We start from the raw sequence: 14984 nt of genomic DNA on the forward strand, positions 1-14984 counted from the left end.
AGTGGCTGCATTTACATCCAGAGAAGAGAAATGGGTAGGCGAGGGAAGAGAGGAGGATACTACAGAGGAAAGAAGGGAGGGGGAAAGGGAGCGTAGGTTGCGTCTGAAAGTAACCGGTAAGGGAGATGGTGGCACCTGAGTTGCAAAATGTAACGTAAATGTAATGAAGAAATGGTCAGAGATATGGAGTGGTTGTACCAGAATGTTATCTGTAGAACAATTGCGTGTATAAATTAAGTCGAGTTGGTTACCAGATTTGTGCGTGCTAGTTGTGGTGAGGCGTTTGAGATCAAATGAAGCTAGGCGTGACTGGAAGTCTGTAGCATAAGGCCTGTCTAGGTGAATGTTGAAATCGCCGAAGACTAAGAGTGGAGTGCCATCCTCCATGAAAGACGACAGCAGTCCGTCCAGCTCGTCTAGGAAGGTTGGTGGTATTTGGCCCGGCGGACGATAGATTACCACAATCTGGAGTCTTATAGGAGCTGTCACAGTAACAGCATGCGATTCAAATGAGTTGAGATTGCCTAGGGGAGAGTGGGTAGAGTATTTCCAATTGTTAGAAATGAGCAAGCCAGTGCCCCCACCCCGGCCAACTTGCCTAGGGGTGTGAGAGAAAGAGAAATTGTGAGAGAGAGCAGCTGGGGTTGCCGTGTCTTCTGGACGAATCCAGGTCTCAGTCAAGCCCAGGATGCTGAGTGTGGAATGCAAGGAAAATGCAGAAATGAAGTCGGCTTTGTTGACAGCTGACTGGCAATTCCAAAGACCTACAGAGAAAGAAAGAGGTGCAGTGGAAGATGTAGAGATAGTGCGCAGGTTGGCAGGGTTACGTGACCTTCTGCATGTATTTTTAGAGCGAGGTAGAGAGAGAACTGGAATGGTTTGGAAACACATGATAGAGGATAGGAAAGCGTGAGGGAAGATATAAAGGATACTTAAGTGTGTGCTCGGTGTCGTTGCTCGGTCAAAGTCGCGCAGGAAAAAGTCGTCTGTCTTTACACTCGTTGGTCTTCACACGAGGAGGCTGGACGCTTCCGCGTCAGCGCTCTGACATCAACTAAATACAGTCTAAGAAACTAGAGTGAAAACAGCTGTTGCCGGCTTCTGATCAGCCCAGCCAATAAGGTTAAAGGACTGCTAGATAGCTCAAGACGAAACTAACACTTTGCACAAACACAAAGGCTCGTTCTCACCTGAGGCGCAAATTATTCTAATTTCCAGTAAGTGCAATTAACAGAAAAAACAGCGAAAATGCAGAGTAGAAATAGGTAGAAACGAACTATTCCTTCCTAGTAGCAAGTAAATTATTAAAACAACAGAACTGCAACCAAGTTATTCAAAACACTTACGCAGCTGTAGTCCGTCTCTGCTGGTGACAAATCGGCTTTCCCGAATTTATAGATTTCAAATTTGTAGGTGGTCTACAGCAACAGAGTCATCAACTCATGAAATTCAAGCTGAAGGATGCCACGTTTAGCCTCAGATAAAAATTATTGGATTAAAGTTATACATTATTAAACTGTATTTAATTATTTAATTTAAAGTCATGTTTGTGATATTTATTCATCATGTAACAATGTTATTTTTGGTTAAATTGTTAATTTTTTTGTTAAAATTTTAAATAAATTGTGTATTTTACGTTTCTTTTTTTAGTCTATCAAGAAGGCCTACAGCACCTCTCTAAATCTATAAAGCTGCCTACCTAGTGCGCACTAGGAAAGGGAGTATGTTGCTGCTGCACACACAGTGACAGGTTTTGCACACCCGATGGATCATTCTGTAATCGCTCTCTCAAATCAATTATCCAAAATCAGGAAAAAGACAGGAAAAGGTTCACTTAAAGAATGACCACACTGCTATCGTGTTTTTAACATTTAGCACTTCTTGCACACATGAAAGTTGTGCAAGAAGTTGCACAATCAACTTATCGTTTAAGGCAAAATTAGCATAATTTTTCACATGGGGCTGGTGCCAATGATTACATTATAAGCCCTTATAGGCTGATTATGATTATATTCATTGTGATAATATCTTGCATCCCTGCATCATTGTGTACCTCTGTGGGAGACCTTTCATTCATTCTCCACTCTACCCACACCAAAATCTAATGTTTGAGATTGTAAATGCAGACTCTTCAGAGTTATATGATATGGACACAGTGTATGTGTTAGCAGATAGACACAGGACTCAGAGGTAAGTGCAATACAATCAACAGGTTTATTGTGGGAATGAGATGAGCAGAATGTCCAGGTAAGCAGGCGGGGAATGGTAATGTCTCTAGGGGCTTATCTGAGTGTGAATGTCCTTTTTCCTTTTTCCAGGGGATCCGGAGGTAACAGCGGAGCTTGGAGACGGTGGAGAACTGGAGCGGTGAAGAACAGGGATAGGAACACTGGAGCAACTGGTAAGTAGACAAAAGGTAAGTGGGTCAGGTTAGTCAACATGGAATATTTGAGACCAGACAGTGAGTGAACGGGAGGAGTGCAGGGTTATAGTGCTGCTGATTAGTGCTGACAGGTGGCGGTGATCAGAAATCAGGGGATTTGGATCTGGTGAGGGTCGTTGGTGGAGAATGTGGTGACTCCAGGGGTGGCTCCTGACGCCCTATTACGGCGATGGAGTCGGCCACGGCCTCTGGATGTAGGACGGTCAGGGTGGTTCTGGTGAAACTCGGCCAGGAGAGAGGGATCCAGCACATCGTCTCGGGTCACCCAGGATATTTCCTCCGGCCCGTATCCCTCCCAGTCAATAAGATATTCCAGGCAACCACCCCGTCGCCGAGAGTCCAAGATGTCCTGCACCCTGTAGACTAGGGGCTCCTCGATGATCTCGGGAGGAGGAGGTACTGCAGGCTCGTCGGGTTCTGTGACAGAGGGAGAGACAGGCTTAAGGAGTGAGACATGGAATGCTTGATGGATACGATACCATGCAGGGAGTTGGAGATGGAAGGTGACCTCATTAATCTGCCTCTCTATGGTAAAGGGACCAATATAGTAGGGACCAAGCTTCCGGCGAGGCAGGCGGAGACGCAGATCCCGGGTGGAGAGCCAGACCTTATCTCCAGGACGATAGACGGGGGTGGAAGACCGACGGGCATCTGCATAGGTCTTGTGTCTCCGCACTACCTGCTGGAGTTGGACATGAGCTGAGTCCCAAACTCTCTCGCTCACTCGGAACCAGTGGTTGACAACTGGAACGTCAGAGGGCTCTACTGTCCAGGGAAACAGAGGGGGTTGGTAGCCGAGTATGCACTGGAAAGGCATGAGGCCGGTGGTGGTTTGCTTGAGGGAATTTTGTGCATACTCGGCCCACGGGAGAAATCGGTTCCAGCTGTGCCGGTTGTCATGACAGTAGGCTCAGAGATATCTCCCAATCTCCTGAATCTTCCGCTCAGTCTGGCCGTTAGTCTGGGGGTGATACCCTGAGGAGGGACTGATGGTGACATTGAGGAGTTTGAAGAAAGCATTCCAGACACGGGAGACAAACTGTAGCCCACGGTTGGAGACGACATCTTCCGGGATGCCGAAGGTGCGGAAGAGATTATGGAAGAGGGCCTCTGCCGTTTCGAGGGCTGTGGGTAAACCCCAGAGGGGAATTAACTTGCAGGCTTTGGAGAATCTGTCAACTGCAACGAGTATGCAGGTATAACCTTCTGACTTGGGGAGATCTGTGACAAAGTCGACTCCGATGTGGGACCAGGGGTGACGTGGAATGGGTAATGGGACTAATTTTGCAGCGGGTAAGTGATGTGGGGTCCTGGAGATGGCGCAGACTGAACATCCACGAACGTACTGGGAGACATTCCGGGTAATACTGGGCCACCAGTACTGAGCTTGGAGGAGCGAGAGAGTATGCTGGCTGCCTGGGTGTCCAGAGCCCGGGGAAGCATGCAGGGAGCCCAGATGGGAAGTCCTCAAGGAAGTGGGCACGTAGGTTTTGCTCTCTGGGCCTCCCAGCGGAGTGGGTTCGGTGATGGAGGCGATGCAGATCTGTTCATCCAGGGCCCACCAGATGGGGCTTACAAGGATGGCTGGAGGGAGTATGGGTTCAGGTGTGGAGGGTTCATCGGGGGCATGGATACGTGAGAGGGAATCCGCTTTGACATTCTTATCTCCGGGTCGATACATGATGGAAAACTGGAACCGGGTGTAGAAGAGGGCCCAGCGAGCCTGCCGGGGGTTTAACCTCTTAGCACTTCGGAGATATTCCAGGTTTTATGGTCAGTGATGACCGTAAAGGGGTGTCGAGCTCCCTCCAGCCAGTGTCTCCATTCCTCCAGCGCCAGTTTAATGGCGAGTAACTCCCAATTTCCAATATCGTAGTTCCGCTTCGTTGGGGAAAGCTTCCTGGAAAGGTAAGCGCAAGGGTGGAGTCGGGGAGGCTCTCCGTGGTATTGAGACAGCACTGCTCCCACGCCGGTGGTGGAGGCATCCACTTCCACTATGAATGGTAGTTGGGGTTCGGGATGTGAGAGGATGGGAGCAGTGCAGAAGGCCTCCTGGAGCTTCTTGTAGGCGGCTCGAGCTTCGGAGTTCCAGGTCAGAGACTTGGGTTTCTGACGGAGCATGGAAGTGAGGGGGGCTGAGAGGAGACTGAAGTTCAGAATGAACCTCCGGTAGAAATTTGCAAAGCCGAGGAATCGTTGGAGTTCCTTTACTGACTGAGGCTGGGGCCAGTCCCGGATGGCTTGGACCTTCCCCTGGTCCATCTGGATCCCGTCCACACTGAGGATGTAGCCAAGGAACTGGACCATGGGGCGGTGGAACTCACACTTCTCGAGCTTCAGGTAGAGGTGGTGTTTTCTGAGTTGGCGTTGGACCTGCGTCACATGATGGCGATGTTCGGCCAGGTTCCGGGAGTAGATCAGAATATTTGCCTCGTTCCATCCACACGAGGCCGCCAGAGTCCGGAACTGCAGGGTATAGTCACTGGCCGAAGAATTTCCCTGACGGAGGCGGATGAGTTGGTCAGCAATGGAGAGCGAGCCGGTGGATAAGCTGAAGACCTCCTTGAAGTGGGAAGAGAAAGCATCGAAAGAGTTAAATATAGTGGTCTGTGTGTTCCAGATGGCTCGTGCCCAGAGCAATGACCGTCCAGTTAGCAGGGATGGCCTTGGGACTGGCAGAGGCAGATTGAGGGTGTGTGAGCTGAGAGAGACCGGAGAGATAGCTGCGGCGGGGTTCGGGAACTCCGTCTCCTGTCGTTGGTTCTGGTCTGGTCTTCTGTCAGCAGATAGACACAAGACTCAGAGGTAAGTGAAATACAATCAACAGGTTTATTGAGTAGTAGCAGAGGGGAATGAGATGAGCAGAATGTAGGTAAGGTAAGCAGGCGGGGAATGGGAATGTCTCTAGGGGCTTATCTGAGTATGAATGTCCTTTTTCCTTTTTCCAGGGGATCCAGAGGTAACAGCGGAGCATGGAGATGGTGGAGAACTGGAGCGGTGGAAAACAGGGATAGGAACACTGGAGCAACTGGTAAGTAGACAAAAGGTAAGTGGGTGAGGTTAGTCAACATGGAATATTTGAGACCAGACAGTGAGGGAATGGGAGGAGTGCAGGGATATAGTGCTGCTGATTAGTGCTGACAGGTGGCGGTGATTAGAAATCAGGGGATTGGTATCTAGTGAGTGTCGTTGGTGGAGACTGCGGTGACCGAGGTGACTCTGACAATATGGTTTAGTAACTTTATTTGGTAACATTGTTACTGCTAACTGTAATATTTAACATACAATTTAATTATTGCAGATTTGCATTTCCCTGTGCATTTTTATTCAGTGCTGAATTTGTTTTTACGCAAGTGAGATGAGTAAAAAGTATGTGTTGCATAAATCATTATTTGTTTGGTGTCTATCAGCAGCACATACAGTATATTTTATTATGAGTAAACAATGTTGACTTAGCTTTATTAAACTGTTTACATTATAACATACATACAATTAAACAATTGAAATTAATTACAACTATTTAGAAAGAATTTATTTTACAGCTCTTGTTTTCATCTAAAAAAAGATATTTGATGTAAATGTGGAAATATTGATGGAGCAAATTAATGTAGGTAAATGAAAATAGAGATCTGGAAAAAAAATTATAAAAAATTATCAGTTTCTCTGGTTTTACGATGTATATAGTTATGTGTTTAAATAAAATTAACAATTTTTGTTTTATTCTATAAACTACTGACATCATTTCTCCTAAATTCCAAATAAACATATTGCCATTTAGAGAATTTATTTGCAGAAATATTGGTCAAAATAACAAAACAAAAAAAGACAAGACAAGACGCAGTGTTTTCAGACCTCAAATAAAGCAAAGAATACAAGTTAGAACAGCAAAACAACAACACATTACTAACATTTTAACTTAGAAAGAGTTCAGAATTCAATATTTGGTGGAATAACACTGCTTATCAGTCACAGCTTTCATACATCTTTGCATGCTCTCCACTAGTCTATCACATTACTCCTGGCACAAAAATTCAGGCAGCTCTGCTGTATTTGATGGCTTGTGACCATCCATCTTCCTCTTGATCACATTCCAGAGGTTTTCAATGGAGTTCAGGTCTGGAGATTGGGCTGGCCATGATAGGGTCTTGATCTGGTGGTTCTCCATCCATACCTTGATTGACCCTGCTGTGTGGCATGGAGCACTGTCCTGCTGGAGAAACCAGTCTTCAGAGTTGGGGAATATTGTCAGAGCAGAAGCAAGCAAGTTTTCTCTCAGGACAAAGGCCCTCCACAAAGATGAATGTGTTCGATTGCAGTCTTGCTGATCATCCCCAGATCATCCCCAATCCTCCAACAAATTTCACAGTGAGTGCGAGACACTGTGGCTTGTGGGCCTCTCCAAGTCTCCGTCTAACCATCAGATGAAAAGGTGTTGGGCAAAGCTGAAAATCAGATGATGATCTTACTCCAGTCCACTATGGTCCAGTCCTTAGGATCTTTTGCAAACCTCTGCCTAGCTCTTCTTTGCTTCTCAATGATGAAGTTTTTTTCTAGCTCTGACTTCAGCCCTGCCCCTAGGAGCCAGTTTAAAACCATTCTCACTGCATACTTTACCCCAGCTGCTGTTTGCCATTTCTGTTTCCCACTTGATGTCCTCCTACAGTTGTTGGTTGACAGTTTTATGTTGTTGAGGGACATTTAAATAAGTTGGCAGTCATGGCAGTCATCAGTAGCAAGTTGTTTTTGTCCTCTGCCGGTCTGCTTTGTTGTTTTCAATGTCTGCAGCTTGACCTTGTTCTTTTTAACCCGCTGTCTTTGAAATTTTAAGGATGGGAGAAACCTGACGCTCACTGTATCCTTCTGCCAGTAAAGCCAGTAATGAACACTTCTTTTCCTCACTTTAAACTTTTCAACCCTTTTGGAATGGTAAATGGTTATTATTTGATTCTAATTACTTTTTAGGTACTACTAGCACTGTTTTTGCCATCCAGCTGGTCCTATTGCAAGAAGATAGTGATGAGGACAGCAGTGGATTTTATACTTGTTACTCATTAAATAAGATACTCATTAAATTAGATTTGATTGAGGTGATCACGTAATCAGTACTTCATTAAGCAGAATGAGGTGTGCCTGTGTTGGAATTCTATGGAGATAAATTGTAGTCTATATCTCACACAGAAAATGTGTTTTTGTATATAGGATATTTTATGCAAACAAATCTCTAATCACAGTTATCCCTGTAGTTCAAAGCATTCCTTTGAATAGTCTGCACTCAGGAAAGCAAAAAACATTTTCTGATCCAGGTAGGCTACAGGTTACCAGTGTACTCGTATAATATTAAAATATCCTAAGATTTATGTCTGTTTTCAGTTAAAATGTACAACAATGCATGTGATACAAATATTTTGAAGAAAGTATTTATTATTACCATGGTGGGTAAAGGTACATAGTTACCTGATGGGTCTGTATGTTATGCATTTCTGTGGACATGTATTTCATTCTTTCATGTGGCTCAAATATATATGAGTTTCAAATCCCGCTAGCTCAAGTAATAGTAGTATACTGAATAAATGAATTAATATTACTATACTGAATAAATTAATGTATATCTCTATAGTGTTTTGTTGTGTATTGCTGTACACCCAAAGCGCTTTAAAGTCATATGAGGGGATCTCTCCTCAACCAGCACCAGTGTGCAGCATCCACCTGGAGGATAAAATGGCGCCAGTGCACTCACCACACACCAGCTACAGGAGAGAAAGATTGAGCCAGTTCGATGGCTGGGTATTATTAGGAGCCCATGATTGACAAGGGCCAGTGGAGGGAATTTGGCCAGGACACTGGGGTAACACCCCTACTCTTTATGAGAAGTGCCATGGGATTTTTAATGACCACAGAGAGTCAGGACCTCAGTTTAACCTGTTAACCTTTGCCAGATCGACGGCACACTGAACGCTCTTTGTTTGCATGTGTCATTGTTTTCTAATAGAATAAATTAAACAGGACAAAGTTAATCTTGACAAACTATATATCATTCTGAAGGTCTAAGCCTCAAGCATTGATGACAGATCGCTGTTTTTCGATGGAAAGTTTATAAGGAATGTATTTGCTACATTTGTGTAAGCAGTACACATCAAAACATGCAGAATAAAAAAGCAGTACGTACCACGTGCCACAAACGTGTCCACTGCTGAAATCCCAGTTTAGTTAGAGAGGTAAGGGACCACAGAAGGAGCTGTCTATCCCAGCGAGCACTTTTAGTCCAGCGAAACAATAACATTGTAATAAGGATGACTATTCCTTTGTTTACATTTTATTTCTTCGGGAGAGTTATTGTTCGCGTCTGTTATGGAATAAATTACGTGACGCACGCTGTGACGCAGCTGTCATCTGAGCGGGGCGTAACTTAGCGATCTGTTTTTTCCATAAAAAAACATTCTTTTTTTTTTTCTTCAACATTTTTTATATGTGTGTGTGTGTATTGTGTGGGGAATGTGGCCGTATCTGCATGATTATCATCTGTATGGACGCACATCCGCGTATTTATTAGCGACTCTATGACGGCTATCATTGTGATTCAATGATCAGCTATTATTGATTATATGGCCCATCTGTATGATTATCATCTGTATGGACGCACATCAGCGTGTGATTACTGACTGGATGACCATGTCTGCCAATATCAGTTTATGTCTGGCAATCAGAATATATACTTCAGAATACATACTATATACAAAGCAATTTTTTTCTATTTTTGTTCCTTTTTTATTACTCAAATAATTATTTTTGTATTTTTTAGTGCTCAAATAAATCACTTATATGATGTCTAAAATTCTGTCTATTATTTTATAATTGAAAAACTATGCAGGAATATGTATAATGACTAAAATAGTTTGTATAATTCTGCAATACATTTGGTCTTTATTTTTCCTCAAACGGGGGGGGGGGGGGGGGGCTATAAATAGTTTCAGAAAAAATATTGCAGGAATCTCATTTTTCATGGTATCTTCTTCAAATTTGAAATATAAACTCATGAGACATGTGGCTTTCAATCCATTACTTTTCTGGATTGCTCCAGGACTTATTTAATGTATTTGTATATGAAATAAAAAAACATTCAGTGTGGAAAAATATTTTTCAAGGCACGTCAGTGTCTATAACTTTTTATCTTTTTGAGCATTATCAACTCTGGATGATGGATTGTAAAGCCTAGAGTGTCTTCTTTCCAAAGATACCTAATTTGTTTGTGTAGCACACTTTGTCAGGAACTGTTACCGTTTTAATTTAGGTAGGTTATTTTCACCTGTGAGGCCCAAAATGGGGGGCGAAGGTTGACAGGTTAACATCTCATCTGAAAGACAGTATTGTATCCCCTTCACTATACTGGGGCACTAGGACCCACACAGACCATAGCGTGAGCACTCCCTGCTGGTCTCACTAACATCTCTTCCAACAGCAACTTAATTTTCCCAAGAGGTCTCCCATCCAGGTACTAACCAGGCTCAACCCTGTTTAGCTTCAGTGGGCAACCAGTCTTGAGCTACAGGGTGAAATGGCTGTGACATCTTAGACATGGAATACTGTAACTCTTAGGAGTATTTACATGTAAGTGATATGTAGACCCTGTAAACATCTATAAAGGATCATTTTTGGCTTTCTCCAACTCTCTGTCTATGCACAAACTAACTAGTCAGGAAATCCAACATAGTCATCACTGAGTGTTGGTTTGAGCCCATTCTAAAAGAATTTGGCCAGGTTGGCTCATGTATTTCCAGAGAGATTTCATTTGGAGATCTGAACATAATGAAATGAACAGTTAATAGTCTTTAAAGGTCGCTTCCTGAGGTGCTTTGGTATTGACATTATTTCTAATCATTTACCAGTAAAACTTTAAAAATAAAAATGTAAAAGTAAAAATTTAAAAGTTAACCTCTAGCTGTATGAAATCATCACTCAATCAGCTGCAATCTGTAGTCACTACCCTCAGCCCTTAAAAAAGCTCGGAACAACAACATTTTAGTGGTTTTATATGACAAACTGTAACACACACAGACAGACTAGAAATGCATAAAATAAGAAGTCCAGGATTAGTTTAGCCATGGTTGAGTACCTTCAAAATTCACTTTTATGCACAGCTCACATGGAAGAGAGAAAATATTCTGGTGCTGTGATCTAATCACCGGATGACCTCATATTTGTGTGTTTGTGTAGAACTTCAGAAAAACAGGGAACAGTAGTGTGGGAGGTGTTTGTAACCATTTCAGTTTTTATAGCAAAAGGCATACTGGAGTTTCAGTGTTTTTATTATTATTATTATTATTATTATACCAGAGCTTAGTTCTGGTATGAGCTCATGTTCAATAGGTCTCATGAAGAGAACTGCATTAAATAATGTTATTATAGCTATAAATATCAAAACACTTATACATTGAACTGTTGTGCTCTCAGTCTAGCCAAGGTAGGTTCCTGTCCAATGTCTAGTTAAGATTCAAATCTATAATGTTACAACAAAACTACATTTAGGCATACTCTCAAAATAATAGGTCCAGATCCCTCACTGCAAAAATAATTTTCTTCATTTCACCATATTTCTAGAAACAGGGTTGGGAACCACCGTCCTAAATAATTATGCCCTGAACTGCACAGTTTAGTGAATTGGAGATAGCATATGCAAATAAAATATGCTTTTAGCAGATGTCATTCTTAGTGATTATAAACTTTTGAGTTTAATAAAGCATTACTTCAGCATTTTTTGCAGTCAATATTAACCCTTGTTTTGTGTTCGGGTCTGTGGGACATGTTTTCAGTTTTTATCAAAAGAAAAATTATTACTATAATAATAATTATTATAGTAATAAGAAAAATGATACTATTGGTGGTGATGGCGCAGTGGATAAGACACATGCCTTTGGTGTGAGAGACCCGGGTTCGAATCCACTGTGAGACACCAATGTGTCCCTGAGCAAGACACTTAACCCCTAGTTGCTCCAGAGGCGTGCGACCTCTGACATGTATAGCAATTGTAAGTCGCTTTGGATAAAAGCGTCAGCTAAATGAATAAATGTAAATGTATTAATTATTTTTTCAAACTCAGACTCACTGGCCTTGGCTCATTTTCTGTGAAGAACATTTATCAGAACAAATTTTCAATGAACACTCCCTGTACACCCCCCCCCCCCCCCCCCCCCCCCACACACACACACACACACACACACACACACACACACACACACACACACACACACACACACAAACTTATATTACATACAGGATGTTTTGTTACCCAGGGCTAATAAAAGAGTGGAAATTTTAGGTCCTGTGTACCTTCACTCTGTCCTCCTATTGTCTGGGCCTGCTATTAGTATGTGTATGTGTGTTTATGTGTATGAGAGAAAGAGAGTCTGTGAGAGTGTGAGTGTAAGTGTAACCTTTGTGTTTCTGCCCCTGCGGCTCCCGCACAAGGTTGTAGCACTTTAATTTATAAATGTGATCTAACAAAGGTAAAGGGACAATTTTTACCTTGTGCTGTTTATATTGCTTGTAATTGGGATGAAGTAAACATCTTTTAAGTATTTTAACATAGACTTTTTGATTGTATTGAATTAAAAACCCAAAACTGCAGGGGGGGTCCACCAGACCCACGAACACTGGCTAACAAAAATATGAACACCACACAAGGGTTAATTGGCATGTAAGTTCAAATTTTGCACTTTAATATAGTGGCTGGATATTCCACAGCTCGGAATGATTTAGCAGCAATGGAACATGAAACTCCACTGGGTTTTAGCAGGACTCTCACTCTGAATAAGCACTACTAAGCTCTATATGTTTTAGACCACACATAAATGAAACCACAGTCCAGTATGAATGCATTTGCTCCCTAACTAGCCTCTGCTTGAGGGATGTTTTGTGCAACTCAGTAGATTGTCCAACATATTTTGTGGATGTCTGTACATGAGGTAAGGCATAATCTTTACTTGAACAAATACTTGTTTTCAAAATGTGACTTGAGGATGTGAATGTGAAGGGGAAGAGTTCCGTGGAAATTACTTTTTTCCCCTTTGCCTGGCCCTGGTCTTTGCCAAAGGGTGGTGAGCAAGGGAATACAAAGTCAGTGATCTGTCTCTTCATTTATGCTTGAAAAAGTCTCAGCATGTATCTAATCTTGGGGTCTGTAAGATTAAGACAGGAAGATCCCTTGAATAGGTATTATGAAGTTTATGGTTTCAGTTCACGTTTGTTATTTACTCACTCTGTTCAGTTTAATTAGATTTATAGAGTTGAATCCACATACAAAGCAACACAATAAATTTCACCCATTTCACTTCTAAAAATTAATGCTTCTTAACCCTCTCAAAAACATTTTCACATTTCACATTCCATTACCTCAGATGGGGTATTTTTTTACTAAAACATTACAATTAATTACTGTAATGTGAAACAAATAAAGACTGGTACAGTTCCTATACCTCAAGCATAAAAAAAGACAGAGACCGAGAGAGAAAGTGTGTGAGGGACAGCTCAGTTGACACTGACTCTCAGACAACAAAAGAGTGTGACTCTTATTGAAAGCAATTAAATCAGACCTACCATATGGCCAGGCTGTCCCCTGAGCTGACAGAAGGAAAATGATGAGTAGGGTACTGCAGGGTGCAGAGATTTGGTTCAAGAAGAGAATGTGGCCTGCCCGCTGGCTGCGCCCCTTCAGCTGAATAGATAAACACATGCTGCTGTCTTTAGCTCTGTTTACTCTCTGAGCTCAACTGCTTTGACATCACCTCTCCTCTTTACTTCCCTCCCTCCTGACTCACATTTTCCCTCTCTCTCTCTCTCCCTCTCTATGCATACTCCCTCAGTTTCTCTCTGTCCCAAACCTCTTGCATTCTTTACACATTCAGCACACTCTCCCTCTCTCTTTAAATTTACTGTACTCAAAAGAGAAAGTCTCTCATTCTCTCCCCTCCCTTGGTTTCAGGTTTCACACTCCAGCAAGTAAGAGCCTCCGCTAATCAACAACTCTGCTGTTAGAACACCCTCACTGTTTCAGAATAAAGGATACATTCACTGGAAAAAAATTGTTTTTAAGACAACCAAAATAACTGATCAAGAACATCATTCTATTCTATTCTGTTTTAGGAATAAATGGTCACAGACTCACAAAGCCTGACGTCTGACCAGTAGCATAAAGTCTGATTGAGTTTGCAACTTATATTTGCCAAGAACTGCCCACTTAAGTCCAAAGTACTTTCTATGCAATTGCTCAGTGTCTTATATGACCGTACAATATGTTGTTTCAACTCAGCAAAGCATTTTCAAAAGCACATAAAAGCTAAATTTGTTGCATTACTTTTCAAGTTATAAAGATGCTATATTTTTAGTCTAATAATAATGATTGTCACAGACTGACTGCGAATGATGATGATGACTTTTATTTTGAAAGGATTACTGAAGTGCATGTGCACACACAGTTTCCACCATTACTCTCTCTCTCTCTCTCTCTCTCTCTCTCTCTCTCTCTCAGTGTTGCCAACTTAGCAATTTAGTTGCTAAATTTAGCAACTTTTCAGACTACCCTAGAAACATTTTCTTCCAAAAGCACCTAGCAACAAATTTAGCAATTTTTTTTATTTATTTGACAACTTTTAGCAACTTTTGATAAGTGACTCAAACAATAAAAAGGCACATTTTCTATTCAACTTACGCCAAAAGAGGAAACCACAGATGCCTAGTAGTACACGCATCACATGAATTGAGTTAGCTGCTATTTGCAATTATTTTATTTAATAATAATAATAATAGAAAAATTGAATAATTGTTCATTTATGATAAACTTTGTTAGTAGCTTGTACCTGTGATTGTTGATCAGTTAGTAGTACACTGTAAGAAAATTGAAAAGATACTAGTAATTTTCCAGGACATTATCAATTATCAGAATCAGAATCAGAATGAGCTTTATTGGCCAAGTATGTTTACACATACAAGGAATTTGTTGTAGTGACAGAAGCTCCACAGTGCAACAGAAGGACAGTAACAGGACAGGACACAGGTAATGAAAGAAAATAACAGGAAATAGCCAATGACCAATGTACAAAGCAGCAAAAAAAAATAAAAAATACACATTATATAATATATAATATAGGCGACTATGTATGTACAGGTCAAGTATGTGCAAATTAGAAATGAGAAAATAAAATAAGTGAGTGTGGTGAATGGATAATGTATTAGTTGTGTGTTCTACGTTTATTTATTGAGTGTTCATGAGATGTATTGACTGAGGGAAGAAACTGTTCCTGTGTCTGGTCGTTCTGGTGCTCAGAGCTCTGTAGCGTCGACCAGATGGTAAAAGTTCAAAGAGGTTGTGTGCTGGATGTGAGGGGTCCAGAGTGATTTTACCAGCCTTTTTGCTCACTCTGGATAAGTACAGTTATTGGAGAGTGGGGAGGGTTGTACCAATGATTCGCTCAGCAGTCCGGACTACCCTCCGTAGTCTTCTGAGGTCAGATTTGGTAGCTGAGCTGAACCAGACAGTTAAAGCGAAGAA

The 14984-nt window shown here is 41.9% G+C and overlaps 1 protein-coding gene across 2 annotated transcripts in view; it reads right to left on the reverse strand.

Moving 5' to 3' along the window:
- pamr1b (peptidase domain containing associated with muscle regeneration 1b) overlaps positions 1-13416 on the reverse strand; it is a 142614-nt gene extending 129198 nt beyond the window's left edge. For both annotated transcript variants that reach the window (XM_079411947.1, XM_079411948.1), the window contains exon 1: positions 13034-13416. In XM_079411947.1, the coding sequence (XP_079268073.1) occupies positions 13034-13169 (136 nt within the window). In that variant the 5' untranslated portion in view covers positions 13170-13416. The remainder of the gene's footprint in view (positions 1-13033) is intronic.
- Positions 13417-14984: the final 1568 nt, after the last annotated feature.

Source organism: Barbus barbus (assembly GCF_936440315.1).
Source record: "Barbus barbus genome assembly, chromosome: 48".
Taxonomy (NCBI): Eukaryota; Metazoa; Chordata; class Actinopteri; order Cypriniformes; family Cyprinidae; genus Barbus; species Barbus barbus.